Source organism: Thalassophryne amazonica, chromosome 6 (assembly GCF_902500255.1).
Source record: "Thalassophryne amazonica chromosome 6, fThaAma1.1, whole genome shotgun sequence".
NCBI lineage: Eukaryota > Metazoa > Chordata > Actinopteri > Batrachoidiformes > Batrachoididae > Thalassophryne > Thalassophryne amazonica.
In genome coordinates this window covers 19,249,646-19,263,493 of record NC_047108.1, presented here as the reverse complement: position 1 = coordinate 19,263,493, position 13,848 = coordinate 19,249,646, and the positions used below count along the sequence as shown (strand labels likewise).

The following is a 13,848-nucleotide window of genomic DNA, read 5'->3' as shown; positions in this document are numbered from 1 at the left end:
AAAAAAAAAAAAGGAAAAAAAAAAGTCACATGACTTGTGGTGCCATCTTGGATCAAAAACAGCATTCGCTGTTAATGTGTCTGCATGTAAATCCAGCTATTTTATTTATTTATTTTCTGAAAATGACGGGTTGTTGTGCGTTTGGATCCACAAATAGACACAACAAAGGCTTCAAGATGTACAGATTCCCTTCAGATCCGAACAGAAGAAAAATTTCGGAAAATAAAGTCAGCCGTGTGGGATGGAAGAGACTTCACTGTCAAGGCGTTGAGAGGTAAATTTACTGTTCTGTCCCATGTACAGTAAAACTCACCTAAACCGTCATCGTATAAACCAGATATTCAGTCCCAAAGCTTTGTATTGTTTTCATGTAATAAACACCATATATAACAGAATTTGTATAACGGATTTTTCGCTTACATCGGATAAAATGTCCGTCCGATTGCAATGTATTTCCATTAAAAACCCAGAGCAGTCTGGACGTGCACAGTAACAGAGGTACAAATTAAAGTTCAGCTCTGACACTTGCCGATTTGTGGAAAGTGGGACCGGAGTCATTTCTCCGACCGTTTAGTTTTTTTCACACCGTGTTCAGACTTGGACCCGCAGCCTGATGTGCACCTGTTGAATCAAACACAAAAGGCTGTGATTTGACACTTTTCTGATTTTAATCCTTCGTCTTACATCATTATAATAGGATCAGAAAAGTCTGCATATTTACAGCACGAAGTCGGTAAAAGAGGAAAATCTACAGCTTCCCTTTGATTTGGAGGTGATGATTAGATTATAGAAAGAAAAGCTTGAGGGTCAAATTAGTCCATAATAAAGCATAATCCAGAGACGGAGAACTTTAAAACTGTCACGCACGTCATTGCATGACACGGAGTTAAAGAGCAGCAGCTGCATGAATCAGGCTTTAAATTAATTAAATAAAATCATTATAAATTATAAGTTTGATAGCTTAACTATTTTTATATTTATTTTGATAGCACCTGTAACTGGATGTGTTGCTGTATGTAGTTAAATGATTTAAAAGATGTTGAAAACATAAAAGGTCCATTCAGTAGTTCAGCGCAGCTGGAACCAAAATGGCGCCATGTTCTGAATTGGCGCCACTCTCTGAATTAAGGCACTCTAATGGAAACAGGTTGACTTTAATTGCAGTATTATATATTCAATGACTTTTATTTTGAAATCTGATTGACTTCATCCTTTGTGACATCAAATCGGTTTAATTAACATATGATGCTTGAATTTTAAAGCCTGTTTATCAACTTTTTTTTGACACAAAGAATGTCATAAAGCAAGAAAACATGTACGGATGACTTATTTTTTCCTGGCGCTGTGAACATAAACTAAACATCAGAAAGACGTCGGAGAGTTTTCAGTACTTCAGGAATTCTACATATGTCCCTATATCACATATGTCCCTATATCTATTTAAAGCTCTGCATTAAAACGATTAGGCAATTTTACAAAGGATCTGCAAACCTGTGCTTAAAACAGCCCAGTCAACATCCAAGTCGTTGTGCCACGACACCTCCTTCAGGTCAAACCCCAGAGCAGAGCCACTTTTATCTTCCGCGGGTGTCGCTGGCGTGCTTTAGCTAAACTCAGCGCTACTGAACTCGGAGCAGGTCGATGATTGTAACTGACGCAAATTCTGATTGTGAAAAACGTCACAATTAAAACCTGCAGCTCTGAAAGAAACTGACAAACCTGGAGTCCGAGTCCATGAAGTTTTCTGCAGAACAAGTTGAACCTTTCAGTTTAGGTCCAGAAGAATGTGTAGAATCACAAAATAAAAGTCCCCGAAAAACCCCCTTCTGGCTTTTTCAAAATCAAACATGGTGTACAAGACGTACTTATGCTTTTAACTTATCCCACTGAAGTTATTGTACTTGGCCCCACAAATCTTAGAAACACGGTGTCTAACCAGATCCTTACTCTGGATGGCATTACCCTGACCTCTAGTAATACTGTGAGAAATCTTGGAGTCATTTTTGATCAGGATATGTCATTCAATGCGCATATTAAACAAATATGTAGGACTGCTTTTTTGCATTTGCGCAATATCTCTAAAATTAGAAAGATCTTGTCTCAGAGTGATGCTGAAAAACTAATTCATGCATTTATTTCCTCTAGGCTGGACTATTGTAATTTATTATTATCAGGTTGTCCTAAAAGTTCCCTGAAAAGCCTTCAGTTAATTCAAAATGCTGCAGCTAGAGTACTGACAGGGACTAGAAGGAGAGAGCATATTTCACCCATATTGACCTCTCTTCATTGGCTTCCTGTTAATTCTAGAATAGAATTTAAAATTTAAATTATTTATTTAAATTTAAAATAAATAAGGTTTTGAATAATCAGGTCCCATCTTATCTTAGGGACCTCATAGTACCATATCACCCCAATAGAGCGCTTCGCTCTCAGACTGCAGGCTTACTTGTAGTTCCTAGGGTTTGTAAGAGTAGAATGGGAGGCAGAGCCTTCAGCTTTCAGGCTCCTCTCCTCTGGAACCAGCTCCCAATTCGGATCAGGGAAGACAGACACCCTCTCTACTTTTAAGATTAGGCTTAAAACTTTCCTTTTTGCTAAAGCTTATAGTTAGGGGTGGATCAGGTGACCCTGAACCATCCCTTACTTATGCTGCTATAGGCTTAGACTGCTGGGGGGTTCCCATGATGCACTGAGTGTTTCTTTCTCTTTTTGCTCTGTATGCACCACTCTGCATTTAATCATTAGTGATTGATCTCTGCTCTCTTCCACAGCATGTCTTTTTCCTGATTCTCTCCCCTCAGCCCCAACCAGTCCCAGCAGAAGACTGCCCCTCCCTGAGCCTGGTTCTGCTGGAGGTTTCTTCCTGTTAAAAGGGAGTTTTTCCTTCCCACTGTCGCCAAGTGCTTGCTCACAGGGGGTCGTTTTGACCGTTGGGGTTTTTCCGTAATTATTGTATGGCTTTTGCCTTACAATATAAAGCGCCTTGGGGCAACTGTTTGTTGTGATTTGGCGCTATATAAATAAAATTGATTTGATTTGACTTGCTTGCGTCTGGAAAGGCGCTTGCAGCCTCTACCCCCCAAAACAAAGGACACACCCAAATAATCCCCCATGACTCATCGGGCAAAATTTTCACCCCCAAAACAACACTTGCCAAGTGAGTGGGTTTCCGCTTGCTACTTCGGTTCTGTCCCATAATCAAAAAACATGCTTAAAAATTTTTAAAAAAAGTTTGCCAACCAGGTGGCAGGAGGTAGGGGCGGGGAAAAGTAATGACAACAAGTGCTGCAGCTATTGATTATTTTAGTAATCAATTATTCTAATGATTATTCTGGCAATTAATCAAGTAATCGGATAAAATCTACTTCTGCGTTTTTAAACATCAATAGTCCAGGGGTCTGCCTAAGCAATGGCACAATGTCACTGCACCAAAGCCTTGCCATTTTGCTGAAATGGTGATGGGATGTGGCTTTCTGATTTGTTTTGTTGTTCCCCAACACCCTGCTTCACTTTAAATGTGCAGTAAGTCTATTTCAGATGATCAGCGTGGATCATTCTCTTAAAAGGCTTTATTTTACTCTGTGTGTCGCATTGGAAAGCTGGAGCTTTTGGTGCTAAATTGCTCTAGTCTTCTGTTTTTTTCTGGGGACATTATACAGCGCCACACACAGGCCTGGCATATGTGCTACAACATTAAACAGAGCTTTGAGGCACAGAATTTGCCTCAACATTTTTTTATAATTTAACTGAGTTACTCGACTAATCGTTTCAGCCCTAGATGCAACAGCAAAGCACTCCATGGGTGAGACATCCCTTTTCAGAATTGTTTGTTCCAGAGACAGACCTCAGAGGGGTGCAGACCCTACAGTGGGACACGGGCCTCACAGGGGTGCAGACCCTGCAGTGGGAAACAGGCCTGAGATTCTAAACATCCCAGTGTTTTCCAGCCTGTGTGTGTGATTGCGTGGTGAGTGTTTTGAACATAACCAAAATCACATGCCACACCCTGATGAGGGCTGAGAAACAAGTGGCATGTTAGTGGCAGACAGTGGTGAGTTCTACACTCGCCTCTAAACTCCTTCACTCTTCATCCTGGTGAGACTGCACCCCAAGTCGCACGCTTCATCTTCTGCTGCTGTTTCCGTGGCACTCGCAGTCGTCTCCGTCACTGACATCTCGTACTAGAGCCATATTGTTGCAAAAATGGCCGTTGTGTTTACTGCACACAGGACGACAAACCAACCAACCAACTTACCACTAGACATCGTGTTTGCATCCACGTGCGTCACCTGACTCAACTCCCCAGATAATCAGGTTCTCACCCCCTAAAATGTAGATTTAGACACTTAAATCGGGTTCATAACCTTTCCAGAGGCACAGAGATGTTTAAAGAATAAAAACACTCAAACGTCAGCTAGTTTAGATGTCATGTTGGATGTCGAAAAAGCCAAAACGGGATTTTCAGGAACTTTTCGACTGTGACTCTGTACATTTTTCTGGAACCAACCTGAAAATTTCAGCTTGTTCCATTATTTTGCCACTTTTCAGGTCAATGCTCTGTGACTACTTAGAAAGGTGGACGGTCACTATGGTAACCACAACAAAAGCTGTGATTTAACTGATATTTGTTTTCTTTTTTGTGTTGCACAAGCAAAAATAAAATATTTAATAAAATACGTAAAAATATAAAATTTTTGTCAGAGCGTCATCATGGGGGGCCTGAGGGGCGTCACTGAGACGTCCCTGAACAAAGGCGAGTCAGAGATCTGAGTGATGAAGAGCTGCAGCCGCCATCTCTCTCCTCCTCCCACAAGATACAAGATAAATTATTGATCATATGCAGGTTAACACCTTCAGGTTGTCCAGGAGGTCAGGAGGTTAGCTCTGGAGACTGAAACAGATGAGAAAGAAGAACCGGCTTCCTTTGATTGCTTTCTAATCACTTCAGAAAGAAGCCCGATTTAACGTCTGACCCCAGCAAGCACCAGAAGACGCCAGCACAGACAGAGAGAGACAGACTCATTTCACTAACACTGACTTGGGCAGGAAGGCCTCCGTCTCCACATCCTTCGCCGGCAATACTGAAGATGAGGAGGAAGAGGAGGAGCTGCCGCCCCCAGGTCTGGGTAAACTGTACATGTAGACGGCGCCGATCACCATCCCCGCCCCCAGTGTGAAATGCAGGTCTACGTAGAAGCCAAAGAGGTAGACAGACGCCACCGTGGACACGATGATGGAGATGGAGGTGGCGAAGCCCTTCAGGATGTTGTCGGCGTACTTCACCACCACGGCCACCAGCAGCCCGCCAAAGGCTTGGTTGAAGATGACGCACCACACCATGCTGGTGTAGCCAAACAGGAAGCCGCGCTCAGCCACGGTGGCTCCATCATTCCACAACAATCCCAGCGTGCCCAGGATTGAGCCGAAGATGCCCAGCTGGACGTTCCTCAGCCACACAGAGGCAGAGCTTCCCTTCAGGATCTTCTCAAAATAAACACCAGCAAACCCGGACGAAAGACAGCTGATCACCACAGCAACAAGGCCTACAACGTAGCTTTGGTTGGCAGTGTCTGAAACCGATGCTTCCTTGTTTCCTTCCTGCTGCACCTAAAAACAGAAATCAAAGGTCAGAGGTGTCCATCAACATCAACCCCAGCAGCGTAAAGCCCAGGGGGAGTGGCCTAAGTGAGGCTGACCTGCACGATGGCGACGCCGGCGAACAGCAACAGCAGAGAGACCCACTGAACCCTTGAAAGAGACTTCCTCAACATCAATACACTGAAAAGAGCCGTGGTCAGGATCTTCAGTTGGTACGTCACCTGACCAGAGAGGAGACGGGAAACAAGAGGAGTGACAGGTGAGGAAGAGGAGAAACAGAGACGACAGACAGGAGGTTTCACCAACAGCAGTCAACCATTGGGACGAAACTTTAGCCCTTCCAGTGTGTCCGTCTAACCTGGAAGGACGCAGCAGGAAGGTTGGAGATGGCGACGTACTGAAGGTTATTCTGCAGCGTGTAGATGAGCGAAGGAACGGCGAGCTTCATCGTGTCTTTGTACTGAAACACGACGGAGTCCAGCAAGAACAAGAAGGTGTCCTTCACCTTCACTAAGACAGAGTGAGACAGAGAGAAAAAGAGACAGAGATAGATAAAGACAAAGAGAGACAAAGAGACACAGAGAGAGAAACAGAGCGAGAGAGAGAGAGAGAGACAAAGAGTTGGAGAGAAAGAGACAAAGAGACAGACACAGAGACAAAGAGACAGAGAGAAAGAGAGACAAAGACAATGACAAAAAGACAGAGAGAGACAAAAAGAGACAGACAGGCAAAGAAAAAGAGACAAAGTCAGACAGAGAGAGGCAGAGACAATGACAAAGACAGACACAGAGAGAGGGTGACAAAGAGACAGAGAGACAAAGACAAGGAGAAAGACAGAGAGACAATGACAAAGAGACAGAGAGAGAGAGACAAAGAGATGGAGAGAGAGACAAAAAGAGACAGAGAGGGAGAGACAAAGAGATGGAGAGAGAGACAAAAAGAGACAGAGAGGCAAAGAGAGAGAGAGACAAAGGGACGGACAGAGAGACAGAGACACAGAAAGAGAGAGACGGAGAGACAGACACAGAGAGAGAGACAAAGAGACAGAGACACAGAGAGACGATGACAAAGAGACACAAAGGGAGAGATGGAGAGACAGACAAAGACAGAGAGAGAGACAAAGAGACAATGACAAAAAGACAGAGAGAGACAAAAAGAGACAATGACAAAAAGACAGAGAGACAAAAAGAGACAGAGAGGCAAAGAGAAAGAGAGAGACAAAGTCAGACAGAGAGAGGCAGAGACAGAGACAATGACAAAGAGACAGACACAGAGAGAGGGTGACAAAGAGACAGAGAGACAAAAAGAGACAGAGAGAGACAAGGAGACGGAGAGAGAGACAAAAAGAGACAGAGAGGCAAAGAGAGACAGAGAGGGAGAGATGGAGAGACAGACAAAGACACAGAGAGAGAGACAAAGAGACACAGAGAGACACAAAGAGACAGAGACAATGACAAAGAGACAGACACAGAGAGAGGGTGACAAAGAGACAGAGGGTGACAGAGACAGAGAGACAAAGACAAAGAGACAGACACAGAGAGAGACAAAGAGACAAAGACAAGGAGACAGACAGAGAAAGACAAAGAGACAGAGACAAAGACAAGGAGACAGACACAGAGAGACAGAGAGAGAGAGACAGACACAGAGAGAGAGACAGAGAAAGAGATGGAGAGACAAAAAGAGACAGAGAGAGACAGACACAGAGAGAGAGACAAAGACCAAGAGACAGAGAGAGAGACAAAGAGACAGAGATGGAGAGACAGACACAGAGAGAGAGACAAAGACAAAGAGACACAGAGAGAGAGGCAAAGAGACAGAGACAATGACAAAGAGACAGACACAGAGAGAGAAAGAGAGACAGACACAGGGATAGAGACAAAGAAACAGAGACAAAGAGACATACACAGAGAGAGAGAGAGAGAGAGGCAAAGAGACAGAGAGAGAGACAAGGACACAGGTGTTAACAGGGTTTTTTTTTTTTTTTACTAATTTGCGTCCTTTGACTGTCTTACATCTTTTCTGAAGCAGGATGATGAGCAGACACGTCATCAGTTTGAGAATCTCAGCCATGATAACAGCCGATGTTGCGAAAAAGCGGTCGCCCGGCAGCGTGCGGACATATCGGATGCTGAGGATGAGCGATGCATTCTGGACCACCAACACCGCCAAGCTGATGTACTTCAGCTTCCTGTTGACTGCACAGACCGAAAGGACACAAACCTAAAAACCATCTCTAGGTGTGAAGTGCAGTTAGCGAAACACTGACCCAGCGGCAGTGCTTATGTCAACGACTGTGCACTGTGCTTCAATAGTGTCAGTCCTATTTGACCGACAGGAGCTTTAGGGTCATGATAAATGATCTTTCATCCTCTACTGTTACTCTAACAACAGGTGTGCCTCAGGGTTCCATTCTTGGTCCGTTACTGTTCTCCTTATACATGTTGCCATTGAGTTCTGTAATATCCAAACAATCTGTCCTTTCATTTCTATGCCGACAATCTGCAAATTTATTTACCAGTCACACAAAATGGGTCCTGTACACTGCTGTCAATACAAAATGCACTGTCAGACAAACACTGGCTGTCACAGAATTTTTACATCTCAATCAGAGCAAGACTGAATGCATTTTGTTTGGCTGCAAACCAGGTGATGTGTTACCGGATTTAGGTGATCTTGCTCATTACAGTCAGTCTACTGTAAGGAACCTGGGTGTCAAATTTGATGAGTTTTTCAAATTTGACAAGCAACTTGACTGTGTAGTGAAAGACAGCTTTTTCAGATTTGTCTTCTGTCTAAAGTTAAACCTTTTCTTTCGTAGACAGACCTGGAAAAGGCTTTGCATGCCTTTATTAGCTCCCAGATTGACTACTGTAAAGCACTGTATGTGGGTGTCAACCAGAGCATTCTTCAACATCTGCAGAGGGTTCAAAACGCTGCAGCCCGCCTTCTGACAAACACTTGCAAACATAATCATATCATTCCGGTGTTGTCCACTCTCCACTGGCTTCCAGTCCATTTTAGGATTGATTTTAAACTCTTTATATTTGATTTTAAGCTATTCATGGACTTGCACCTTCTTAGCTCTGTGAACTGTTAACTGCATACACAACCACCAGAACTTTGCTGTCCGCTGGTCAGTATCAGCTGGAGGTCCCTCGGACCAAAAGCAGGCAGTGGGGTGACTGCTCTTTTGTTGTGGCTGGGACTAGACTATGGAATTCTTTGCCTCTTGAGTTGCGCTCGATCAGAACTTTGTCTGTTCAAAGTTAAGCTAAAAACTTATTTGTTCAGAATTGCTTTTAGTACGTAGAGTCTTATGATGGTTGTTTTGTTTGTATTGTTGTTGATTTTATGTACAGAGACGTCAAAAGTAAATAGACACCTCTCATAATGCAGTTTTCCTGTGTAATTTCATCAAATTCATAATTTATTTTGTTATGTCGTCATTTTTCATTCAGAATACAGTGAATAATTCCATTTAAGCAGATAGCGATGCCGCGGAAGCAGGGAGCATAAGAATTAACCGATTTTCTAAAAGGGCGGATTGTGGGTCAATCACAGGGTGGACTTAGCCAGCGTCACATTTCACAAAACCTTAAGATACCTCTTGCCACAGGCAACTGGGTGATTGTACAGTTCACAAGCGAAGGCAAAGAGACAACATCATCCCGCCCAGGTCAACCAGGACCTTCTGAGAGGTGTCATCGGTCTGTGAAGTTGACCATTGAAAAAAAAATCCCCATTGCAAAGCCACAGAAAAATACATTTCCATCCTTTGCCAAGGAGTTCTACCAATATTTTCAAGTCGTCAGATGGTAAAGAAAAACACCTTATTTATGCAGGATAGCGCTCCATTATGAGGGGTGTCTATTTACTTTTGACATGGCACTGTATTCATGTAAAGCACTTTGGTTGAGTGGTTACTGTTGTAAAGTGCTATACAAATAAAGTCTGATTTGATTTGAAAGACTGAAAACAAACACCAGCGTCTTTTCATGGCATTCTGTCTCAGATCCCTCTGTCAGACATAACGCTGGTCTTCGGTGGGTTGTAAACCTTTGGTCAGTGACTCTTCTAATCTGACCCAGCAGGTCAGGACATCCACTGATAAACTTGGTCAAAGTGAGTCTGTCACTTTGGTTTCACGGCCAGTCCAATATGGACACAGAACCCCCCCCGACACTTGCAGTCGCCTAAACCATTGAGCGGTTCCAGTTTAGTTAGGACTCTCTTCAGGAGGGCAGGCAGGAAAGTGGGACAGATTTAAAGCTCTTGGCCACAACGATACCAAGAAACTGGTAATCTGGCAAAAATGATTCACTTCACCAGAACCACAAACTCTTGAGACGCCCTGAGACCCGCTGACAAACTTCAGTCTGGTTTTAGAGTCCAGCATGGAGTTGCCTCTGCTGACACTTTATTGTTCTTTTGTTCCTTGAGCTCTGTGCCGCCTCTGACATCTGGCTTAATCATTTACAGACTGGCGTTGACATCAACGCCACAACCTCTCAATCCAACTCTTCAATCCAATTTGATCCGTCAATCCATACATTTTATTCATTACATTATAGACATTTATAATTGTATTATTTATTCCTGCAGAATCCCAAGTGTCCATCCCCAAGTCCATTTTGTTTTCACTCATCTTCAACCGCTTATCCAAGATCGGATCGCGGGGGCAACAGCTCCAGCAGGGGACCCAAACTTCCCTTTTTCCCATCCACAAAATACCAGGAAGTAAAAAATGTCCTCATTACTTTTTTATGCAGATGACACTCAGATCTTCATCTCCTGGAATCCCTCATATTGCAAAAATGAAACATTTATATCCAGACACCTCAGTTACTGCAACTTCCCATACACTGTTATCTACAGGACAAACCTAACAGACGCTCAGCCTGTCCAAAATTCTGCAGCCAGACTGCTGTCCATTCCATGGCTTCCTGTCTGGGTCAGAACTTGGTTCAAGACCGTCCTCTTCATGTTCTAAGGACTTTTCAATTTCAATTTCAATTTATTTTCATTTATATAGCGCCAAATCACAATAGAGTTGCCTCAAAGTGCTTCACACAGGTAAGGTCTAACCTTACCAACCCCCAGAGCAACAGGCAGATTCTCACGAAATCCAGATTTAAAATGATTCCAACTTCAAAATTTTCAAAAGGCATTTGAAGACAAATTTCCAATTAAGCATCTAAGATTAATGTCTGAACTTACTAAAAACATTATTATTAGACATTGTTTTGGGAATTTTGTATAAAATTACAGGTATTTTAGATATTTAGTGCAGAGAAAATATCATTACCGCAACATGAAATCACATCAAATATATTGTTACATACTTTATTTTTAAAGTAGGTTATTAACACTTATGTTAAGATGTATATATGTCCCAGGAAAGATTACTTTGTTATATTTCTAAATAAAAAATAAAAAATAAAAAAAATCATAAGTTGTCTCACCGCAATATACCCAATGATTTATATCATCTTTTTTTAGGATATTTCTTTGACAACTGACAAATATAATGGTTTTTGTTAAAGGGATTAAAAAAGTAATCCTATAAATTGTATCAACAGAATTACAAACTAAAAACAATTTTATAATTATTAAATAATTTGCAAATAAACACATATTGCGGTAATGACAACAGTGTTTCGGAAATGAAACTGTTTCGGAAATGAGACTGCAACACATTCATAGATCAGCAATGATTCATATTTAACATACAATGTCACTATTTATAGAATATATTTTTATAAACAAAAGCATTTCCATTCAATTAATTTCATTCATTCAATTCATTTAATTGTATATTCAATTATGAGTCAGTTATACAACATACAATTAAGTAAAAACAGTAAGTAAACAAGGAAATTGCAGTGTATCACAGTCATACAAACACAAACATTCAGTGTAAAATAGAACAGTAATGAATCTTAACCCATTTTTTATTTAGAACTATAGAGCTATAGATTTAATGGAATAGTAGGCCAATTCATTTATGTACGCTTTTTGTGCTTTGCCCATATATCAGGTAAAACACAGAAATGGCCGGCAGAGGAGGTGACAGGAAGTGGTTCCGGAATTATGTCCCTAATGTCCCGACTGTAGTACCAGACCCTTTCCCCTGGAAATCTTATGCTTCCCCAGCACAGCTCATGGTGTCAACTTCATATTGGCCATCAGTGACCTGTTTTTATAAGTAAAACAAAAACATTTTTTTAAAGAGTGGCTTGATCTAGCATTTGCAGCACAATATTAGAACTGGACTGACTAAGCAAGTCTAACAAGAATTAAGATGTATTTTTCCATTGACACAGAAATCTTGAAAGGAAATTCACCTGTGTAACTATACCAGGGAACAACTCAGCATCATATTCAACTAGGACCCACTGTCCAACCTCTATGGTAGCCTCGGCGTCAGGGTGCTCCTCTCTTTCAGAGAAGACATGGCAGTGTGGAGAGAAGCATGGACAGTTTTTGTCACAAAAACATGACACTTCCCTTGTGTTAATGACCCCAGGGGTTGTGGATGTCAGCTGTTTCATGAAATAAGAAAGAACAGTTTAACTATGTCAGAGAAATTTTGTCACAACAATTAATCACAATAAAATAAAGCAAAGACCAGCAATCAGTACTTTAAGTGCTTTATCTTTGCAAAGAGGGAGCCTGCCACAACAGCAAGGCCATGAACAAAACTCCAAAGGGAGTCTATCAATCTAGCACTAGATAATAATGGGATGTAGAGGGCTATGTAAGTAGGTAAAGATGTTTTTGTGAGAATGTCCTAAAAGGGAAATTAACTTATACTCAACAAAAATATAAACGCAACACTTTTGGTTTTGCTCCCATTTTGTATGAGATGAACTCAAAGATCTAAAACTTTTTCCACATACACAATATCACCATTTCCCTCAAATATTGTTCACAAACCAGTCGAAATCTGTGATAGTGAGCACTTCTCCTTTGCTGAGATAATCCATCCCACCTCACAGGTGTGCCATACCAAGATGCTGATTAGACACCATGATTAGTGCACAGGTGTGCCTTAGACTGTCCACAATAAAAGGCCACTCTGAAAGGTGCAGTTTTGTTTTATTGGGGGGGGGATACCAGTCAGTATCTGGTGTGACCACCATTTGCCTCATGCAGTGCAACACATCTCCTTCGCATCATCCGTGAAGAGAACACCTCTCCAACGTGCCAAACACCAGCAAATGTGAGCATTTGCCTACTCAAGTCGGTTATGACGACGAACTGGAGTCAGGTCGAGACCCCGATGAGGACGCCTAGCATGCAGATGAGCTTCCCTGAGACGGTTTCTGACAGTTTGTGCAGAAATTCTTTGGTTATGCAAACCGATTGTTTCAGCAGCTGTCCGAGTGGCTGGTCTCAGACGATCTTGGAGGTGAACATGCTGGATGTGGAGGTCCTGGGCTGGTGTGGTTACACGTGGTCTGCGGTTGTGAGGCCGGTTGGATGTACTGCCAAATTCTCTGAAACGACTTTGGAGACGGCTTATGGTAGAGACATGAACATTCAATACACGAGCAACAGCTCTGGTTGACATTCCTGCTGTCAGCATGCCAATTGCACGCTCCCTCAAATCTTGCGACATCTGTGGCATTGTGCTGTGTGATAAAACTGCACCTTTCAGAGTGGCCTTTTATTGTGGGCAGTCTAAGGCACACCTGTGCACTAATCATGGTGTCTAATCAGCATCTTGGTATGGCACACCTGTGAGGTGGGATGGATTATCTCAGCAAAGGAGAAGTGCTCACTATCACAGATTTAGACTGGTTTGTGAACAATATTGGAGAGAAATGGTGATATTTTGTATGTGGAAAAAGTTTTAGATCTTTGAGTTCATCTCATACAAAATGGGAGCAAAACCAAAAGTGTTGCGTTTATATTTTTGTTGAGTGTATTTATTATCTTATCAAACTTATTTATTTATAGTAATATTTAACTTATCAACCTTTGACTTACTTGATGTATTTTCATGGTTCTTGGAACTGCTTTAATTTGTGGAGGAACCAATTCATTGTTCTCCTTAATTTTTTCCTCTGACACCTTGTAAAGAGTCACAGATTAATTATTTTGTAGTTTGTCAAATAGAGAATTGACATCTGGAATGCTGGTTCCATATGAGACAATTCTATCTGCCAGGTTTTTTTAAGGCCCCACCAACGCTGTCTGGTGCACCTTTTCCATGTGATGCCTCTGTGAAATTCCATGTTATCCACT

General features: G+C 42.0%; 1 protein-coding gene across 2 annotated transcripts in view; it reads right to left on the bottom strand.

Annotated features, from left to right (window-relative positions):
- The window catches only part of LOC117511929 (UDP-galactose translocator-like), a 33,188-nt gene that overhangs the window by 1,321 nt on the left and 18,019 nt on the right, over positions 1–13,848 (bottom strand). For both annotated transcript variants that reach the window (XM_034171868.1, XM_034171869.1), the window contains exons 2-5: positions 7,611–7,793; positions 5,957–6,108; positions 5,697–5,819; positions 5,039–5,607 (exon numbers count right to left, since the gene is read on the bottom strand). In XM_034171868.1, the coding sequence (XP_034027759.1) occupies positions 5,039–5,607; positions 5,697–5,819; positions 5,957–6,108; positions 7,611–7,793 (1,027 nt within the window). The remainder of the gene's footprint in view (positions 1–5,038; positions 5,608–5,696; positions 5,820–5,956; positions 6,109–7,610; positions 7,794–13,848) is intronic.